This window comes from Dipodomys spectabilis, unplaced genomic scaffold (assembly GCF_019054845.1).
Source record: "Dipodomys spectabilis isolate Male_0828 unplaced genomic scaffold, ASM1905484v1 ptg000036l, whole genome shotgun sequence".
In the NCBI taxonomy this organism is placed as follows: Eukaryota; Metazoa; Chordata; class Mammalia; order Rodentia; family Heteromyidae; genus Dipodomys; species Dipodomys spectabilis.
This window is the reverse complement of record NW_024870713.1, coordinates 2,280,372-2,299,575: the sequence shown is the minus strand read 5'-3', so window position 1 is coordinate 2,299,575 and position 19,204 is coordinate 2,280,372. Positions and strand designations below refer to the sequence as shown.

Genomic DNA, 19,204 nt, shown 5'->3' with positions numbered 1-19,204 from the left:
TGAACATGTCATATAATTTTTTTGAGACTCAGTCATTACTTCATATGCAAAAGAAAGATGATGCCTTCTCTGCCTTCTTTTCACAGCTACCGCAGAACATAAACTATGTGAATGAGAGTACTCTGTATGCATCTACTACCAGGAGGTCCAGAATCTTCCCTGAAGACAATTCAGAGAGGTACTTTTAGGTCTTTAGTTTGATGGACTGATGTCTCAGAGTTTACTGCCACCATCAATTTTTTACAAAGGGTTTTGACTTTACAAGAATTTTTTGATTTTTCATTTAGGGTTTTTGATACTTGGGATACAAACCATTATGTTTTACCACTTACTAAATTTACTATTTTTCCTGGCCTTCCAATACCTAGAACAATGGTTGATGTAAAACTGATGTTTAAAAATGTTTGATAAAATAATGAGTAAAGACCCATTGATGGGCTAGTTAGGATGATATAGTCCCCTGGGATAAGGAGAAAAAACTGTCCTTTCTTCCCAGTGTTGGGAGAAGATTCTCTAACCTGGAACTGAGCTGCAAACACTCCAAGGACATAGTTCTATTCTGCCAATAGCAAAGATATAAAATTTATGAAATCATCTAACTGGTGGGAAGCTTTCTATAAACAGACCTAGATGATCCAGAAAAAGGAGGATGAGGCCACACGATGGGCCAGGAGTGTGCATTATGCTAAAACCCAGAAGGCATCATGGAAAATGAATCTTAGGAAGACATCTCAGTCAAGCTCTAAACACATAGAAACTGCTTCTCAAGCATCAGCTTTTGCTTCATATAGATCAGTAGGAGTTTCCAAAGTTTCCCCTTTAGGTATCTTAAGATCTCCACCTCCCTCTGTATTTAGTGCTCAGGCTCAGTTTACCACTTTGATAATGACCTGCAATTTCTTATAGGCATGCTCCGTAGGTAACATGCCATCCATCACACACATAAAAGTCATTAGGATTCCTCATAACCTAATTCTGAGACTTTGAGTTTCAGATCTGGTGCTTGCTGGGCTGGAGTTCAGGTCTAGGAGGAGATGACAGAAAGAATCTCACTCTAGGAGAGGTGGGAATGAAGAGGATCACAGAGAAGGGAAACCTGTTCAATGCCAGAATAGGAAAGGCTGGTATTTGGTAACTGAATAAGGCCAGAAAATCCTAAAGGTGGTCAAGGGTAAGAGCTGACCTTCCTTACTTGTATATTATAGTGTAAAAGATAAAAAGCAAGGTTATGGATGGGATAATAGTAATTCCTAGGTGTGGTCAGTGAGCAAAAGGACGAGGAGAATCCTCTCCTGACTGCAAACAGGTCAAGCCAGATCTCTGAAAACAGAGTACAAAGAATGAGCAAGTGAGAACATACAAGAACACTTTCAGGAACTGGCTGCTTTTGCCTGGAGAGGGCTGGATGAAAAGACAGAGAAAGTCAGCCTGCTGATTGTCAGAGTGAGATTAGGCATGTACACCTTTCTCAAAGGAAACACCTTCCAAATGCAGACATTTAACCTCCTTGCCCCATCGCCGCCCCTGCCCCGCAAATCTCCCTACCCTCTGTTGATCTTTCTCAGAACCATCTGGAAGAAAAGGAAGCAGACAAGCTCCTGCCAGCCGGAAGCCAAATGCCAGTGCAAAATGAGCCCTAGGGGTAAGGCCAGGAAACAGGTGTAGGGGATTCTGGAGCCAGTTATTTGTGACTCTGATGCTGCAGGGAGACACTGAGGATGGCTACATTTCAGGAGAGCCTTGAAACATCCTCGGAATGTAGATTTCATTCTGGAAGAAACTTTAGGCTTATCAGGACAGAGTCACCACTACCTAGAGTGTGGACAGGTGGGTGACAAAGGCCATAGTCACTCAGCAGAATGCCTTACAACACCTTGGAGAACTTGGATCTGCAGTTTGCCCCAGTTGGTTATGCCCAATGCACTATGTTGTGACTTGCTGAGCTCCCTTGTCCTTGGCCTTAGACCTATGGCTCTTATGGTGCCTTGGCTCCTATCTCAATCCTTAATAGCAGATTGCTACAAACTCTGTTCTATTAAATCAAAGACTTTTGCCTACACAGCTTTTTTAAAAAAGTGACATTCACCCAAACTAGAAAATGTAGCCACTAAAAGCTTATTTTTGTCTATAATAGAGGGACTGAAGAATCTTGTAAGCAAATCATTATAAACTATGTTCATTACAAATTTCTTCTTTGGATGCATAAAAAGAAAAATAAAAAACTTAAGAGGTAAACAGATTCAACCTCAAAAGGTATAAAGCAAAATTCAAAAACTTCAAGAATTATGAACACACAGAGAAAAATTGCAGCAGATCCCCATAACTGATAGATCAAGCTGACAAAATTATCAAGAATCATTTAGAATAAATTATAGAACAGAATAATGTAGAACATCTGCTCAACACAATCAATAAGCTTGAACTTACACATGAGAACTACAGATTTAAAAAAACTCATACATAGAAGCAAATCAGAAACATGTAGAAGTTGGATGGAATGACTCAGAATTGAGATTTTTGTTCTAAGTAGGGGGCTGCAGGCCAGGGAGCTCATTCTGTATCATGCTTTGGTCACACAGCATCAGAGAAGCAGCAGAAAACTTGAGGCTGAAAATGATTGTGCGTAGACTTGCTCAGAATACAGTACTACCCTATAAACTGCTTTGTGATTTGAACTTTGGATATATTCCTGATTTCCCACCCATTTTCCTCTCTCTGGTTATTCTACTTTAGCTTAACCAGGGGCATTTCTCTCATCTTCCCCAGTCTTTCTGTATTAGCATAGATAAATTGTACAAACGAATTTCATTTTGCTATTCCCATATATGTATACTGTTTTTTGATTAAATTCATCCCTGTGGTTTACTCTCTCATCCCACTAAAGGTATTTCTGACAAAATGTTTTTCAATGCCTTTTTCACTTGAGGGGTGGCATGAAAACATCAGAATTGTTTTTTTGCGGGGCGGGGGGAATTGGAAAGCAAAGATTCTACAGTCTAATTCTAGACATGACTCTGGATGACCAAATACTTCAAAAAGTACCCGATGCTGAAAGTAAATTTGTAAACAACAACAACCACCACCACCACAACAAAAACCTCCCAAGCATGCACATAGCTTTCCCTCTCATAATGAAGACTAAGACATTCCTGTGTGTTCCTGTTCTTCTTGACTAAGTGCTGATAACCTGGTCTACCTGTCAATCAACTTCTAGAGTCTGAAACATTGATATAAAAGGCTGAACGAGTGGAGAAGAATGTATCAAGGTTCTGGGCATTCAAAAACAGTTCCAGTAGAGATGTTTCTAAGAAACTGTGCTTCAAGTGCTGGATCTACTCAACTACTGGATAACTTAGCACCAGAGAATTGGTTAGTTCACGAAAAAAAAAAAATGCATAGACCCTAAGGTCAACAGACAGAGTTTCTATAAAAACTTTATTATGTAGACAGACTTACTTCTCTCCTTCCACTCAATTTCAAGGGCCTGCTAGCTCCTGTGGGAGAAAGGGATTCTTTGACATTGTCTATACCATGATTCTTTTTGAAAAGTCAACCTTCCAGTCCAGTTCTCAGTCTAATTATGTAGCACATCAACCTTTGAAAGTTTTTTTGGATTGTGATGAAGCCAGCCTTCAGGTTTACAGATGGTCTAGATTCACTTAGGATTCAGTTTCTGAAGACAGCCTCTCTCAGAGACACTTGAGAGTTCCAGAAGCCCAGGCACTAGGCAGTGCAGTGAGTGGCCTACCATGGCTATAGAAAACCCACTTCAGTGTTCTGGCCGTTACTTTCCCTTCCCTCTCAGCTAGCTACTAGTTCCACCAACTCAGCTAGAGATGGATTGCTTGGGGAACTTTGTAGCAGGGGATGACATGGTGTGTTGTTATTCTTGGGTACCAGGCAGAGAGGAATGAGAGCAGCTACTAACTTTGCTTGGGCTTTGTTTCACACCTGGTGGCATAGAGTATGACAAAAGGTTGAGAATTTGGCCTTGCCAGGCAGGGACTAGGCCCACTGTGACTTCTGTTGGCCCTTTCTTTCTCGCTCTGTCTCTGTCTGTCTGTCTGTCTATCTGTCTGTCTCTCCTTTTGTTGGTTGTGGGGCTTGAACTCTGGGCCTGGGTGCTATCTCTCAGCTCTTCGGCTCAAGGCTAGTGCTCTACCACTTGAGCCACAGAACCATTTCCGTTTTTCTAGTGGTTTATTGGAGATAAGAATCTCATAGCTTTTCCTACCCCAGCTGACTTTGAACAGAGAACCTCAGATTTCAGTCTCCTGAGTAGCTAGGATTACAGGCGTGAGCCACCACACCCAGCTTGGCCCTCTCTGAACTCTAAATTATCTTCTTTTTCACATCTTAGAGTATGCTCTTGATGTCCATGTCTTCCTGATAGTTATCAAAAAGACAATGATAGAAAACTATGGTCTCTAAATTATTCCTTACTCTTTGTTGTGGGAATGAGCTGGTCATTAGTGCCTGCTAGTTTAACCCTCCTCTTCCCTGAATTCCAAACTCAACCTGCTGAGTCCTCAATGCTCTGATTTGAACTAAGTTTCAACTTCCTCATCAGACATCTAGAACTACAGTCTAGCTTGCCCTTTAGATTACTCATGAGCTAAAACAACGAAGCCCAGCTAGGCCTGGAGAGAAGGTAGAGATCAGAATGGTTTTTGAGCCCTGAGGAGAAAGGGGAAGGATAGCATTGGTCCTTCAATTGTGTCTCTCTCTGTTTTTGTCTCTCCAGCCTCAAAGGGAATGCATGAGGCCAAGACAGGGAACTAATTAGAAATCAGAGGATCCAAGAGGACAGGGGACCTGGAGATGGCAGTACAGTTAGGTCTAGTGGCCTGAAATGCTGGCCAACTTGAGTACAGTGTCAGAGACTGGACAGGTAGATGTTAGGATGGGCATAAAGACATGACAAGCAGTAGATCTTGACAAAGGCAGCCATGAGCCTGACAACAAATATGAAGGAATCAGGCAGCAGGACTGATTAAACAGGCATCCAGAGCTCTGAAAGTGAACAGGGCTTACAAAGGTCATACCAGGCAGGGAGACACACAGTAGGGGGATCCATATTGGCTAGAAGACCTGGGGATGCCTTGTCCTACAAGTCAGAAACTAAGCTCTAGAAGAGGTTTTGAGAGTATGGCAAGATTGAAACAGGATGAGGTAAGGAGAGGTGAATCCCCTGATACCACCCTGGATTTTTAAAGTCCTCCTCATGAGAGGCAGCCTGGACCGGTGCAGGGGACAGTTTTGAAGTCATTCAACGAATGGTGATGGACTGCTGGGAAGTCTATACCTGCCTCCTCTGAAGTCCTTCCTCTATATCCACCTTAAATACTAACCAGGGTAAAGCAAAAGGTAGTAAGCTGGATTTATTCATTTTTTTGTTCTTCCCCATCCTGCCTCTTTCAGAGTAAGAAGACACAGCACATTAGATCATGTCCCTATGCTAAAATGCCATTTTAACAAAATCAACCAACTAATCTCCCCCCGAAAAGAAATGAAAAAATTGACTGAAACCCAACTAAAAAGCCACAACAGAGACAGTTCCCAGGCTGCTAGGATATCCCTCCATCTGTTCTTCTTTCCAGGCCCTCCCAGCTTAGCCCTGCTGTCAGGGGAGGGCCTCTTGCCCCCTCACAATCTGTCATCTTTGACACTACTTGGATCTTGTTTCTTCTGGAGCTGCCAGGGGCCAGGAGGATACCTTGCCTGTCTGTGGGTAGGAGGAGCCTACCCACAGGAAAGTCAATGCCTGCCTGCTACTGGCAACTGAGCTGGTAGGAGTGGGAGTAACAGGGGTCAGGGTTTTAGGGCATCCCAGCTGAATCTCAATTTCTCCATACATCCTTCTTCCCTTGATTGACAGGCCCTCCAATTTCCTGCCATCTGTGAAGAATGTCTCTGGGGAGACCCTCTCCTCTCTAACTTGCTAATAATTGTGTATGGATGCTGGGAGTAGGCTGGTCTCACTGCTCCTGGCAAGTGCAGAAATATCCCTTGGGCTGATTTGAGTTCCTCTTTGTACTGCCAAGGGATGGCATCTGTTTTCTCTTTTGGGCAGGTGGCCATCTGTACCTGAAGACCTAGACCCTTAGCAAACAGGGAAGGAAGGGTGATTAAAAAAATTAGGAGGTGCTGATGACTGGTTTTCAGACTGGGGGACTAGGGGTGACTTTAGCCACAACCCATGGGGTGAGACAGTGGTAAAGACCCAGATATGAAAAGCACTGGCTACTGGGTTGGACAAATCGGGGTCTGAGTCCTGGTATTGAACCCTCACATTCTCACGTTGCCATTCCCTGTGTTTTAGCAGCCATCTGAAAAGTGGAGGGCTGAAAGATGATATTGTATGCTAAAATTCTATGAGTTCAGAAGGACTCTTCTGACCCACCATTTGCATTTTCCTAGCTACTTTTCTACTCTTCAATTTGAAGGGTAGAAAGTGTGACTGAAGATGGTAGCAATCACTGGCAATGTAGGCTGGCAGGGTAAAGAGTACTGACTCGGGTGCTCAGATGATCCTTTGAGTGAGCCAGGCAGCTGGAGAGGTAAGTATGCTAGATATTTCTGATTTGATTTAAATTCTTTGTTTCCCAGATCTCCTCAGCAAGGGTAAAAGCAATGTCTTCAGCTCCCTATTTACAGATTTATACATCATTTGCTCATCCGCTCACTTTTTTTCAACTCTTATAAGGCAAGAAACCATCACAGTCATTAGAATTAGTTTAATCTAGTTTCTATGTCTGTCTGCAACTAATTAGTTGGGTAATGGTGGGCATGACACCCAACCTCTCTAAGCCTCAGTTTCAGTATCTTAATCCAAGGGAAATAATGGTGGTAGCTGCTTTATAGGCAAAGCATATGAAGCATCTATTACTAGCAAAATGTCCAATAAATAGTTTTATTATCATTGAGAAAGTAGGCTATTGTTTCATAGGGAGACATAGTAAGTAATATGCTGCCTAACAAAAGGCAGCTTTCTTAGTTATAAAGGTCAAAAAATATTATCAATTGGGTTTATATTCTGGGGTTTAGTTTGGTGGTGCAAATCTCTCACCCTTTCTAAAGAATGTGAAAATGGATTAAGGAAGTTTGAAACAAATACTCACAGTTGAGTCATTATTGAGATGATTTCCTCAGCTCTGATGTGGAAGGAGGAGGTCATTTTGAAATGGCTATCAGGAAAAAAGAGGAATGAGCAGATAAGATCCTACTCTCATTGAAGCAGCATCTCAGATTCCCTTCAGATGCTCCCTCCCATCTCCTGACTCTCCATCACACCAGGAGAAGGGCAAAGCAACATCTAATTTGCCTGTTTCTGGCAGCTTTTAGCCTTGCCAAAGCCTGTCTCTGCTACCACTTATCCCTGGCAGCCCTGGCCCGTCTGCCCCATCAGGATGCTGCACAGGCTGCTTACTGAGGATGTCGATTTAGTGCTTCCCATTAGCCAGACCTCTGACAGCCTCTGAGTGCATCAGCCTGACAAAGGCCCATGAGCCAGCTGAGGAAAGGTCAGACTCTAGGAGCATGAACCTGTGGAGGTTTTGGAGACAGAACTGACACAATCACCCTACTGATGGACCATCCATGGCACATGGCCTTAATTACTTTTTTTCTAATCTGACAGCCTGAAAAAATTCCTCTTTTGTGTTTGTGCAATGCATTTAGTTCCTGTCCTCCTGTTGGTATTCAGAGGCCATAAATGACATCCTTAAAGATACCCACATGCTGGCTGACCCAGAGGCTTGAACATATCTCAGGATGACCTGTCTCCAATCTCCATCCTGGTTGGCTGACTATGGCATGGGAAAGGACACTGGGGCAGGAGGCTTGGCATCAGGCCCACTTCTATCAGTGCTTGCCAGGATGACCTTGAACACATTATTTAATCTTTTGGGGCCTCACCTTGCCTATGGAACACAGAGAATATCTATTGCCCTTAAAAATGTCTCATGATTATCATGAGGTCCTCTTACAGAAAGACAAAATTATGGGCTGGGATGTAGCTCAGTGGCAAAGCACTTGCCTAGCAAGTGCAATGTCCTGGGTTCGATCCCCAGTACCAAAAAAGAAAAGACAAAAAAAATACAGTTAAAAAAAAAACCCGAACAGAAAAACAAAATTATGAAAGAACAAGCAATATTAAAAATAGCTTTCGAGCAGGTGTTTTGGCTGCATGCCCGTGATCCTAGCTACTCAGGAGGCTGAGATCTGAGGATCATGATTCAAAGCCAACCCCGGCAGGAATGTCCTTGAGAGTCTTATCTCCAATTAAGTGACCCTATAGCTCAAAGTGGTAGCGTGCTAACCTTGAGCAAAAGAGCTCAGGAACAGCATCCAGGCCCTGAGTTCAAGCCCCAAGACCAACAACAACAAAAACTAGCTTTGAACATAGATGTTGGGTGTTGGTCTCATCTGTCTCCTCTAATGTTGTAAATCCACAACTTTCTTGGGCATGAATAATGTGACTTTCAGGCTGTAGTGTGGCCCAAGTCCTTGCCTTGGGTACACTGTAGCTTCTTACTCAAGCTCAACTGATACCATCACCAAAGAAGGACTGCGGTGGTACAGGCTGTCCCCATGAAGATTCTACTAGACCTCAGATATCATTCAGGGAAGCTAAGTTCCTAGATATTACCTGGAACAGAACTGAAGGGTGACTTTTGAGTGGAATGGGAGGAGGAGTGGCTCCTGAGCATCAGTAGAAAACAACAGCCCTGGTTCACAGTTAGAAAGAAAACCTTCTCCTCTCTCCTGCTGAGTAGGGCTGGGGAGAGCTGACGTGACAGCCTCCATCCTCTAAGGCCTTGTCTGCCTGGAGGTCATAGGACACAACCAGAACCTGGCTGTTCACTTTTTTCCTTTAATGTACTATCTTGTATATTTTGTATTTAACTTAATATTTGTGGAGAGTTTTCCACATTTACCCCATAATGCCACTTTTTTGTACCTCTACCTATCTCATTCTTTTTTTTTTTTACTTTTAGGTTTCTTTTTTTTCTGTCATTCTTTTAACTTTAAAAATTAGTGTATTTTAACTGTACAGCAGCATCACAATGATATGTCCATACATGTATCGCTCTACCACTAGAGCCACAGCACCACTTCTGGCTTTTTCTCCTTATGGGGTGCTGAGGAACCGAACCCAGGGCCTCATGCATACAAGACAAGCACTCTACCACTGAGCCACCTTCCCAGCTCCCCCTCCCCACCCCATGAAATTCTTATCTCCAGTTAACCACTCAAAAACCAGAAGTGGTGTGGCTCAAGTGGTAGAGTATTAGCCTTGAACACAGAGAGGCTCAGGTATAGTGCTCTGAGTTCAAGCCCCACAACCAACAAAAGAAATACATACATATACACATATAGCATGTTATGGTTTGGAGAACATTGACTTTTTAATCTCACTTGATTTCTAATCTATTGGATGCCCATCTATGTTCAGACAAATTAGACATGGAATTGTTAAGGAACCTGTGAAGGTCACAAAGCAGGCTTGAACCCCTGTGCTGGGGAGCCTGCAGTTAGATTTCCAACTGGCACAGTGAGTCATTCCAACTGATATGTATTACAGAACCTGACCAGGAAGTAGAGTCCATACAGCTGATATGGCAGGCAGAGAGGCCTTCATAAGGCTTGATAAAAGGAATGTTAGAAGAATTCTGAGGATTCAGATGATCTAAAGAGCTATGGAAGAGCGAGAAGTATCTTCCACCACCAGAATGGAATCTTCTTTTTCCTTATAGTCACCCACCTAGAGTTTGAGAACAGAATTGAGCTCCAAAATCCAGACCCTTAGTGGTATGAACTACTGTCTACTGGGACCCAGGGATACCTTTCAAGCTTGATGTGTGACCACAGAGAAGTTCTGGAAGTGTTGGCACATAGCTAGAACGTATAGTTCAGAGTGGCCAGTATGGGACCTGAGAACAGAGGATGGTAGTCTCTAGCTCCCAGGCAGTGAGCTATTCAGTATAGAGGAGAAGCTCCTGCTGTCTTTTTCCCTATCCTTCCATTAACTCTTAGTATTCATCACTTAGTATTCATCACTTCTACAGGGAATTCAGAGGTCTGCATTCATGATCCCAAAGCTCGGTTTCAAAGGAGTGAGGAAAGGCACATGTCAGATAAAAACAATAAGGCTAAATTCAATATTTTTATCTTGAAGAACAACTTCACAGAGCCTCTTTCCTGTGAGGCAAGGCAGTCCACTAGAAATAGAGCAGTCAGAGGATGTGGGTTTGTCTGCTCCTTTGTGTGCTTGCTGGCTGTGAGGCTTTAGAGGATTATCAAGCCTCCCTAAACCTGGCAATAGGAAAACCCCCTTCACTGGGTAAGTTTTCCGTGAAGCCATGTATGAAGGATATCAGCATCCTGGCAAACACACATACCTTTACTTGTGTGTTGTCTTTCCCTTCCTTTCCCTTCTCAAACAGCATCTCCTAGATTCCCCAGGCATCCCTTAATGCGGACAACTGTCCAATATATACACACATATATACACACTTACCCTCTCTTTACTAAAATCAATGACAACTCCAGAACAACCCTTAAATACCTCATTGATTTGGACTGATGAGAACAAGAGGCAACTTGCTTCAGGTTGTTTATGTGGGGACAACCCCACATTGAGGGCATTTCTGGGGGTGGAATGCAGGCTCTAGACCCGCCCGGGGACTATATGCACCACAAAGCCTCTCTATTTATAAGTGTTCTTCAGAATGCTCCATTACTGCTAATTTCCAGTTACTTCTCTTCTCAAGGGATTCCATAATAACCGACTTCTAAACTCTAGCCACTTCCTATTTAGTGTTAACCTAACCAGAATAGTGGCCTCTGCCATCCATAATAACTTTTTTTCTCAGTGGACCACGATAGACAAAGAAAGGAGTCTAATAAGAAGAAAGCTACAGGGAACATAGTGCAAAGGATAGAGCAAGCATGAGGCCTTGTATTGTCAAGTCCCAGTATTGTAAAATGGTGTGGGGAATAAAAGGGAGTTATATATAACCATTTACTTGAGGCCTTTGAGCAATGCTGACTTTCCCACAAGCAGCTCTGCATTAATGAGCTAGGACAATGATATAGCAGTAGTAACTATAGCTGAGAAATCCCAACAGAAAAACTAAAATCTAAAATGCTCCAAAATCTAAAGCTTTTTGAGCTCTAACATGGTGCCACAAATGAAAACTCTACACCTGATCTCATCCTATGGGTTGTAGTCAAAACACAGGCACACTAAAAATACTGTACAACATTACCATCAGGCATAAGTTAATTTTGTGTTCAGACTTGAGTCTCATTTACAAGATATCTTGTTATGTATATGCACATATTCCAAAATAAAAAAAAATCTCCAAGCTGAAGCACTTCTGATGCCAAGCATTTTGGATAAAGGATTCTCAACATGTACTAGGTTTTCTATGAATGGAGGGACAACTCGTCCTCATTACAGGTCACTCTGTATCTATGTATAGAGTGGTAGGACACTGAGCCAGAAGACATGGCTTACTATCCCAGCTCTGCCACTGACTAGATATCTGGTCTCAGGAAACTTACTTCATAGCTCTACGATTCAGTACCAAAGATGATGCTAATAACTGTACCCAGAATGGCTGGAAAGGCTCAGAGAGCATACAAGAAAGAGGTAAAGGAGATATTTGGGACATTGCAGGTCACACCACAATTTTAATTTCCTTAATCAATTGCTAGCTTCATTATTAATCTGGAACTTAATGCCCCAGCAGAGCTAGCTCCAAAGACGGCATTTCCTCCTGCTCCCCTGAAGAAGGTCGTTGATGCCTTTGAGGCTTATCTCTTCTCCTTGCTTTCCCTAATCTACCCAGTGCCCATGAAGCTGCAGATTGGCATTCCAGGCTACACAAGCCACATTTTCTTTCCTTCTACCTTTTTCCTAACCATTTCTCTCCTTCCCTATCCTTTCAGCTTTCCCCCACCCCTCAACTCTGGAGTTGTGCTTTATCTCCAGTGAGCTTAATGCTTTGCTGATAAAACCAGTTAATCCTCTGCTGCTCCTCTTTTATAGAGATGGAGGAGATTACAGGCAAAAGGGTTAGGCCATCTTCCCCTCAAGGGCACTCAGGACATGCATCAGGGAATTGCATCCTGTATTTCCACCTGCTGCTCTTGATCAGGGTCTCCTGTGTTTCTGGTAAGTTGTAGGTGATGAGCCTCCTGACTAGAATGTAATGGGAATGGAGACATGGGTGTTGCTCAAGAGATCTAGAGACTTCCTGGACAGATGGGCTGATTTGGACTTCAACAGCAAAATGCCCAAGGGAGGATTTTTATGATCAGTGAAGGCTACTCTCCAAGCCATGCTGGACATGCAGCAATACACAAGCTCTAGCTTAGGAGAGCATGACTCAAGCAGAAAAGGCCTTTAAGAAATTTCCACAAATTCTGAGAGTCACAGAATTAATGATGTGGGTGAAATAGAAGTTTCTACATTGTGTTTCCTTGGGCAGATACTAAATGTACACTGAGTGGGTAGGTGATATGAGAGGGTCTTCAGTGTTTGCTCATTACCACTCCTGGATTACAGAACACAACAAGGAGATGGAGCATGTGACAGATGCACACTCCATACTGAGAAGCAGATGCTACAACGAGGTGATACAGAGCAAAATGGACATGAAAGGCCAGTGGAGAGTTCAACTGTATGTTAGTGCTAAGCAACAGTATGCTAGTCCTGGAGGGTCACATGTTCAAGAGCTTTGTGGGGTAGGCTTAGGGTTGAGAGGCCAAGTTAATTTTGCAAGATTTGTTGGAAAGGATACTGACTATTTGGGTTATAAAAATGGCTCATTTATTTAGTCGTGTCACATATTTATTGAACATATGCTATGGTCTGGGCACTGTCTATAGAAAACAAAACAAATACATTATCTACTTTATGGCACTTATTTTCTAGCAGTAAGTCAGAAGTTAAATAACTCATTATATTCTCACCAGCAGTAACAAGATGTTATGAGGTAGAAGAACTAGAGGACTTTGACTGAAGCTGTGAAATCAGGGGTGGTCTCTCTGAGGGTGGCTGAGATATGAATGAGAAACAAGAATTAGTGAGGTCGGGGTAAGTAGGAAAGGTATTTCAGACTGAAAGCACATGGAAGACCAAGTTGGGGTAAAGCTAGTTCCTTTGAAGAACTGGAGAAAGTTGGTATAGCCTTAGAACAGATATTCAGAGTGAGAAGAGGTGTTTTTGTTTTTTGTTTTTCGGTCGGTCGTGGGGTTTGAACTCTGGGCTTGGGTGCTGTCCCTACGCTCTTCAGCTCAAGGTGAGCGCTCTACCAACTGAGCCACAGCACCACTTCCGGTTTTCTAGTGGTTTATTGGAGATAAGAGTCTCACAGACTTTCCTGCGTGGGTTGGCTTTAAACCACGATCCTCAGATCTCAGCCTCCTGAGTAGCTAGGATTACAGGCGTGAGCCACCGGCGCCTGGCGGTTTTTTGAACTCCATTGTGATTGAAAGTCACTAAAAATTTGAATCAGGGAAGCTATAACATGGATGTTTTTACTCCACCACTCTTCCTGCTGCAGGAAAACAGACTGGAGAGAGGACAAGAACAGAAGTGGCATGTTCAGTGAAAAAGCTCATGCAGGAACTAACTAGTTGATGGTAGCTAATAGTGACATGTCTTAAAGAATGCATCAGTGACAATAAAGAGTGGTGGCTGAGTTACAAGTGTATGTTACAGAGAAGGAATCAGATGGTTTGGTGATGGATTGGGTATGTGGGGAATATCTGGGGTGACAGGCAGATGCTTTGAGTAACTCACAGAATGGGATTGTTATTTATTAAGATGGGGAAGGATGGGGGAGGTGCAGCATTTGGGTGGGACCTACATCTTAAAATTTCCATTTGGTTGTTGCACCTCTAACAATCAAATGGAAATTTTACATTGGCACACATATGTGGACTAGAAATGGCTGCATACTGCAGAGAGCATCTCTTGCCATTGGAATGGGAAAAAATTATCCAGAGACAGGATAAGAGGAGAAGAGAAACATTCTGACATATTAGATTTTAAAGGAAGATAAAGAACACCTAGAAAAATAGCATAGAAGCTAAAAGATGGGTTATTCAAATGATCATCTGAGATAGTTTGTATACCACCTGCTGTCAGCGGACCCTGAAGATTCCCTTCTAGCAGTAGCAGACAATGCAAAGAGGTCTTTTACCTACTACAGGTTTCCCCAGACCTCAGCTTCACCTCATTCAGCCCTGACAAGAGGGCCCCATTCCTTGTCCAAACACCACACAGGAAACTTCTCAGGTGCTGTCTTTCAGCATTCAGAAGTGCTCAACATAAAAGTCTTCTGCCTCTAGTGGGAAGTTCCTGCTATTCAGGAAATATGAAGAAGGCACACAGAGCCTCTTGGTACTCTGTCTGGTCAAGATCATCTGACTTTCTCTTTTCCAGGTTATTATGTTAGGCCATCTTCAACAACACGCTTTACCCTTCAAACTTCACCCATTGTTCTCCTTAAACATTCCACAGCAGCCTGTGCATGTCTCCTAATATACCTTGTATTTTCCTAACACTTCTGTTTTTCTCCATTGAACTTAATCCCTCTTTATTGCCTAGCTGGTTTTCTCTATCCCTTGGGGTCCAGCTTGAGTCTTTTCCTTTCTACAAAACCCTGGATGGTCCCCCTCCTCTCTTAGGCATTTCTCCTACATTATTGGAGAGTGCTGTTTCTCTCTCTCTCTCCCTCTCTCTTTCTCTCACACACACAGAAAGAGAGAGAGAGAGAGAGGAGAGAATGAGAGAGGAGGAGAAAATGAGCACAGTGAGGCTACCTGCATATTTCATTGTTTCCTTTGCAGTGCTTGGGCACCAGAGGCATTTGGTAAACATTTGTTTATTGCAGGCTGACTGAGAAAAAACAGAGGCCCTTCTTCCCCAAAGGATGAAGTCTTATAGAAGTCTGTTTGATGGCTGTATTAACAGGATCCACCAGGCCCAAATAAATAAATAAGTGCTACAAGTATTCACCAGCCTGGCTTCTAGAGTCCTTTGAGGAAATGCCAAGTCACTGGAGCTCCAGTTCAAATGAAGCCCTCATGCCATCAGCTATTTCAGATCTTCTTGGAAATATGCAACATTTAAACCACAAAAACCTCATGTTTTCTTTTAACACTGTAAATAGAGGTTTCTTGCCTTTTTAAGCTGTGGATTTCCTCTGGCATAATGCTTTTAAAAAAGGTTGAAAAGTCACCTTTCTAACCCAACCTCCTTCATCCCATCATACTTCACATAACAGAAGCTTGACCAGGAGTGAAAATTCAGCCTGCAGTGTTTTTTTCCACTCAAGTACTGGCTAAAGTGGACATGACTAACAGACTGCAGTGACTTTCATGCAGGAGGACTACCCATGAAAAAGTTTATGTTGGCAAAGTTTTCAGAGGGTAAACATTTTGTGGAAATTGGTTCAATAAAATCTGGCTTCCAAAGTGGCCTTAAACACACAGCAATTATTATAACCATGAAGAGACAGGTAGATTTTGGACATAGATCTATAATAATACATTTTATGATTTCCTAGGGCCTATTTTTGCTCTCCTGCACTAAAAGCACAAATACCCAACATCTTGAAATATCAAGAGTAGCAGTTAAAAAGAAATAAAAACTCTCTTTCCAAATCCCCAATGCAAGAAATCAGTGAGAGGTCAGGGAGTAGGGGATTTATGGGATTGAAACTTCCAATACCGGTATATCCTCCTCTTCCAGATTCAAGAAGTCCTACTCTTCATGACTGTTTCTATCTTCACTTGACTTCTCCTGAAGCACAAAGTATTTTATAGTTCATGAAAAGGATAGTTCAAGAGATCTGAAGCCACACAGAGCCTCACTTGCAGTCTTTTGAAAATGAGGCTGCTTCTGGTCAGTCCTTCCTGGCTTCTCTACCTTGGGCTCCTGGCTGCCAGGGAAAGTGGTTACTCTCCCCCAGCATGGTTACCCACTACCACCAAGGGGATGAGATTGATGCAGGTTCCTGCCCTGTCTGTGGCTTTCTCTGACTGTGCTGGAAATAATGAGTTTCAAGAAACAGAAACAAAAACAAGCGGTTTCCAGACACATGTGTTAAGATAGATGCATTCTTTTGAGGGTGTGTCTTTTTAAATTGCATGATTCACCCCAAACAGTTATGCACCCCATTTCTCACAACGAATTGTCTTCCAGAAAGACAAGAACACAATGTGCAAAGACATACTGCAAACTGAGATCCACAGTTCTTCACTAGGAATGAGCTTTCCCCATCACTGAGCTTTCATGCTTAAAGAGAAAAGTGCAAACTCTAGAGAAAACGAAACGATCTGTCAAAATTTCTTTTAGCGCCTATGACTAGTGTTAACTTACATGCTCTCAGAGTGCAAAGAAAAAGCCTGCAAATTGCTGCTAAAGATGGTTTGACCTTTTAAAACGAGAACTCCCCCACCCAATATCCATATTAAATAGGTAAAAACTGGGAGCTCTAGAGTTTTAGATGAAGGAATGAAATGAGGTTGTGTTTCCAGAAAAAGCGTTTCCCTATAGGCTAGAGGCTAATTAGGATGTTGTAGACCTACATTGTCACACCAAGTCGAATCCAGGCCCCAAAGCTTCCGGATATCTTAGTTGTTAGCTGCTCTGAGTCTAGTTTTTAAAGAAAAGCGAGGAGTTATAAACATTTAGTAAATAAAAAAGCCTTGGACCTGACCGAAGCTTGCTGTTCCCGGGCAGGCTGTCGGCCCCTGGCGGCGGCGGAGCCACAGCGATCCCAGATCTCCACCTCAGCCGCCAAACGAGCGCGCACCAACCAGCGCTGCTGAAAGAAGTTGGAGAGCTCCCAGCCCGACGCCAGGATTCGGCGGTGGGCGCTGGGGAATCCCTTCCAGCAGTTAGGAAAGTTTTGAAAAGTAAAGACCCTACAAGTCAGATTAAGAGACTCCTCGTTTTCTTAAGCGTAAGAAACACCCCGTGCCACACCAGCCCTCTGCAACCACAGGGCCACCAGCCCCCCGCTTGGCCAGGACGCGCCCAGTGCTTTCCAGCTTTCCACCGCCCCAGAACTCAGGCACCGGGCGCGCGGAGCCAGAGGTGGCTCTGCAGCAACTACTGGTCCAGAAGGAAATGCCTCGGCCTCCCGAGCCCGGGGCACAAAGGCTCAGATTCCACAGTCGGAAAGGGGTCAAGGCAGCTCCACTAACTCCTTGCTTGGCCACCTCGGACCTTCTCTTCTAAGCCGGCTTGGTTTTCTCCAAAGGACGCGCGCGGCACAGCCCATGCGCCCCCGGGACTCCATCCATTCTCTCTCTACCGTTTCCTCCAAACTCTTCCCACAAACCCCACAAACACAGACGCCCAGCAACTCCAAAGCCACTTGCCAGCACCCCCTCACACATCCCTGTGCCCTTTACCCCTCACACCCTCCGTGCCCGCCCCGCACGGTTCTCCTCGCGTTTCTGGGGAGTCAGAAGCAAACCACGAGAAAATGCCTTCGCGAGGAGCCTCCCGTCACCCGCCCTGTCACTGAAACAAAAGCGCAGGGAGGAGGGAGGTGGGTGGGGAGGCGGGAGGAAGGATTGGAAAGAAGCTAAGGGCAGCGGCAAGAAGGGGCTGGGGAGGGGGTCGGGTGGAGTGTAGAGCCGGGGGCCAGGACCCCGCTCTGGCGCCGCGCGCCGGGTCGCTTACATGCCCAGGTCGCTGTAGGTGTTGAAGAACTCCATCTGGTTGCACGCCTGGATCCAGCCCACCACCCAGGTCTCGTGGCGGGGGATGGGGGGCATGACCACGCGGGCAGAGGCTTTGAAGTAGGGGGTCTTGTAGCGCAGGACGATGGGCGAGGTCTCCTCGATGCGCGTGGGGCACTGGTCGATGGTGGCGCACACATCGTACACCACGATATTCTCGCGCCGGATCCGCGCCTTGCAGGTGATGCTTTGGATACAGCCCATCCTGCTCCCCGGCGCCGGCGCGGCGCGGCGTGGGGCAGCGCGGGGGCCCGCGCGGGCAGCCGGGGGGCGCCCGTCACGCTGGCATGGCGACGCGCTGCTCGCTCCCGGTCCGCCTCAGCTCGCGCTTAGGAGTGAGGAGCGGCCGCCGCCGCCGCCGGGCATCCTCCAGGGAAGACCCCTCCTCTTGTAGCCGCGCCGGGTCGTGGCTGCCCCGCCACCCGCCCACGCCCGCCCCCTCGCTCCGGCAGGGCGCGCGGAGGAGCGTGCGCTCCTAGGAGGCAGCGGGTGCCCTCGCCGGCTCCGGCGCCCGGGCTGAGGGCAGGGAGGGGAGCGGCGCTGCCAGGAGCGGTGCCCAGCCCGGGCCGGAGCCCCCCGCCCCTCGCCGGAGAGGAGGAGGAAGAGGAGGCGGCGGCGGCGGCATGGAGCCGGGGGAGGGCGGCGGCGGCAGCGGCAGCGCCCGGTCTGTCTGCCTCCGCGGCGGCAGCAGTAGCAGCCGCCGCCGCCGCCGCCGCTGCATGAACCTCTGCACCGCGGCTGCTCTCCGCGCGCAGCGCACCCAGCGGCGGGCGAGCGGGCGGCCCGAGCGGCAGGCGGAGGCAGCGGCAGCGGCGGCGGCGGCGGCCGGCTCCCGCCGGCCCCGCCCCGCAGCCGGACCGCGCTGACACTCCACGGCCAGGCCGCCCGGGCCTGGCAGGGGCGCCAGGGGGCTGCCACCCCCGGGGTGGAGAGCCCCACGGACTGGGGTTGCCCCGGACGTGCTCCGCGGAAGACACTGGCTGTACGCCACGAGTTTTGTCCCTCTCCGGCTGCCGTCCGGGCCGGCGGGGTGGGGGTGGGGGGGCTGGTGCGTGAGGGCGGTGGTGTTTAAAGGGCCGCCAGCGCCCGGGTGGGACCCTGCACGTGGGGTCGGGGTGGGTGGTGGGGGATGTTCGCGGGTGGCCTGGGCTGGTGGGGGTGGGGGATGGGGAGTGGGGGCCACGAGGGCGCGGCTCCGTCCAGAGTCGAGTGGGAAGAGCAGTCCAGCAGGGGTTACAATAATAGTGTGTGTTTGCCTTAGATGGGTCGCTCACAGTAGAGCTTGGTAGGGTAGAATTAGGTGCAACCTGCATTCCAGAAGGCTGAAGTGCAGACTCCAGCAAGGGTCCTAACATGCAGTGAATTTACCTCTTTCCTTAAATGGCTCTGCACTGGGAGCATTTCTTTCCCTCACCGTGTATAGTGAGAA

The 19,204-nt window shown here is 46.0% G+C and overlaps 1 protein-coding gene across 2 annotated transcripts in view; it reads right to left on the bottom strand.

Moving 5' to 3' along the window:
* Nucleotides 1–18,080, bottom strand: part of Fam78b (family with sequence similarity 78 member B) — an 81,237-nt gene extending 63,157 nt beyond the window's left edge. The window contains exons 1-2 of one of the 2 annotated variants that reach the window (XM_042677347.1): nt 17,717–17,987; nt 7,122–7,187 (exon numbers count right to left, since the gene is read on the bottom strand). In XM_042677347.1, coding sequence (XP_042533281.1) covers nt 7,122–7,187; nt 17,717–17,979 — 329 coding nt within the window. In that variant the 5' untranslated portion in view covers nt 17,980–17,987. Of the gene's footprint in view, nt 1–7,121; nt 7,188–17,716 lie in introns of both variants that reach the window. The other variant, XM_042677348.1, reaches the window with a different exon arrangement.
* Between the last annotated feature and the right edge of the window lie 1,124 nt (nt 18,081–19,204).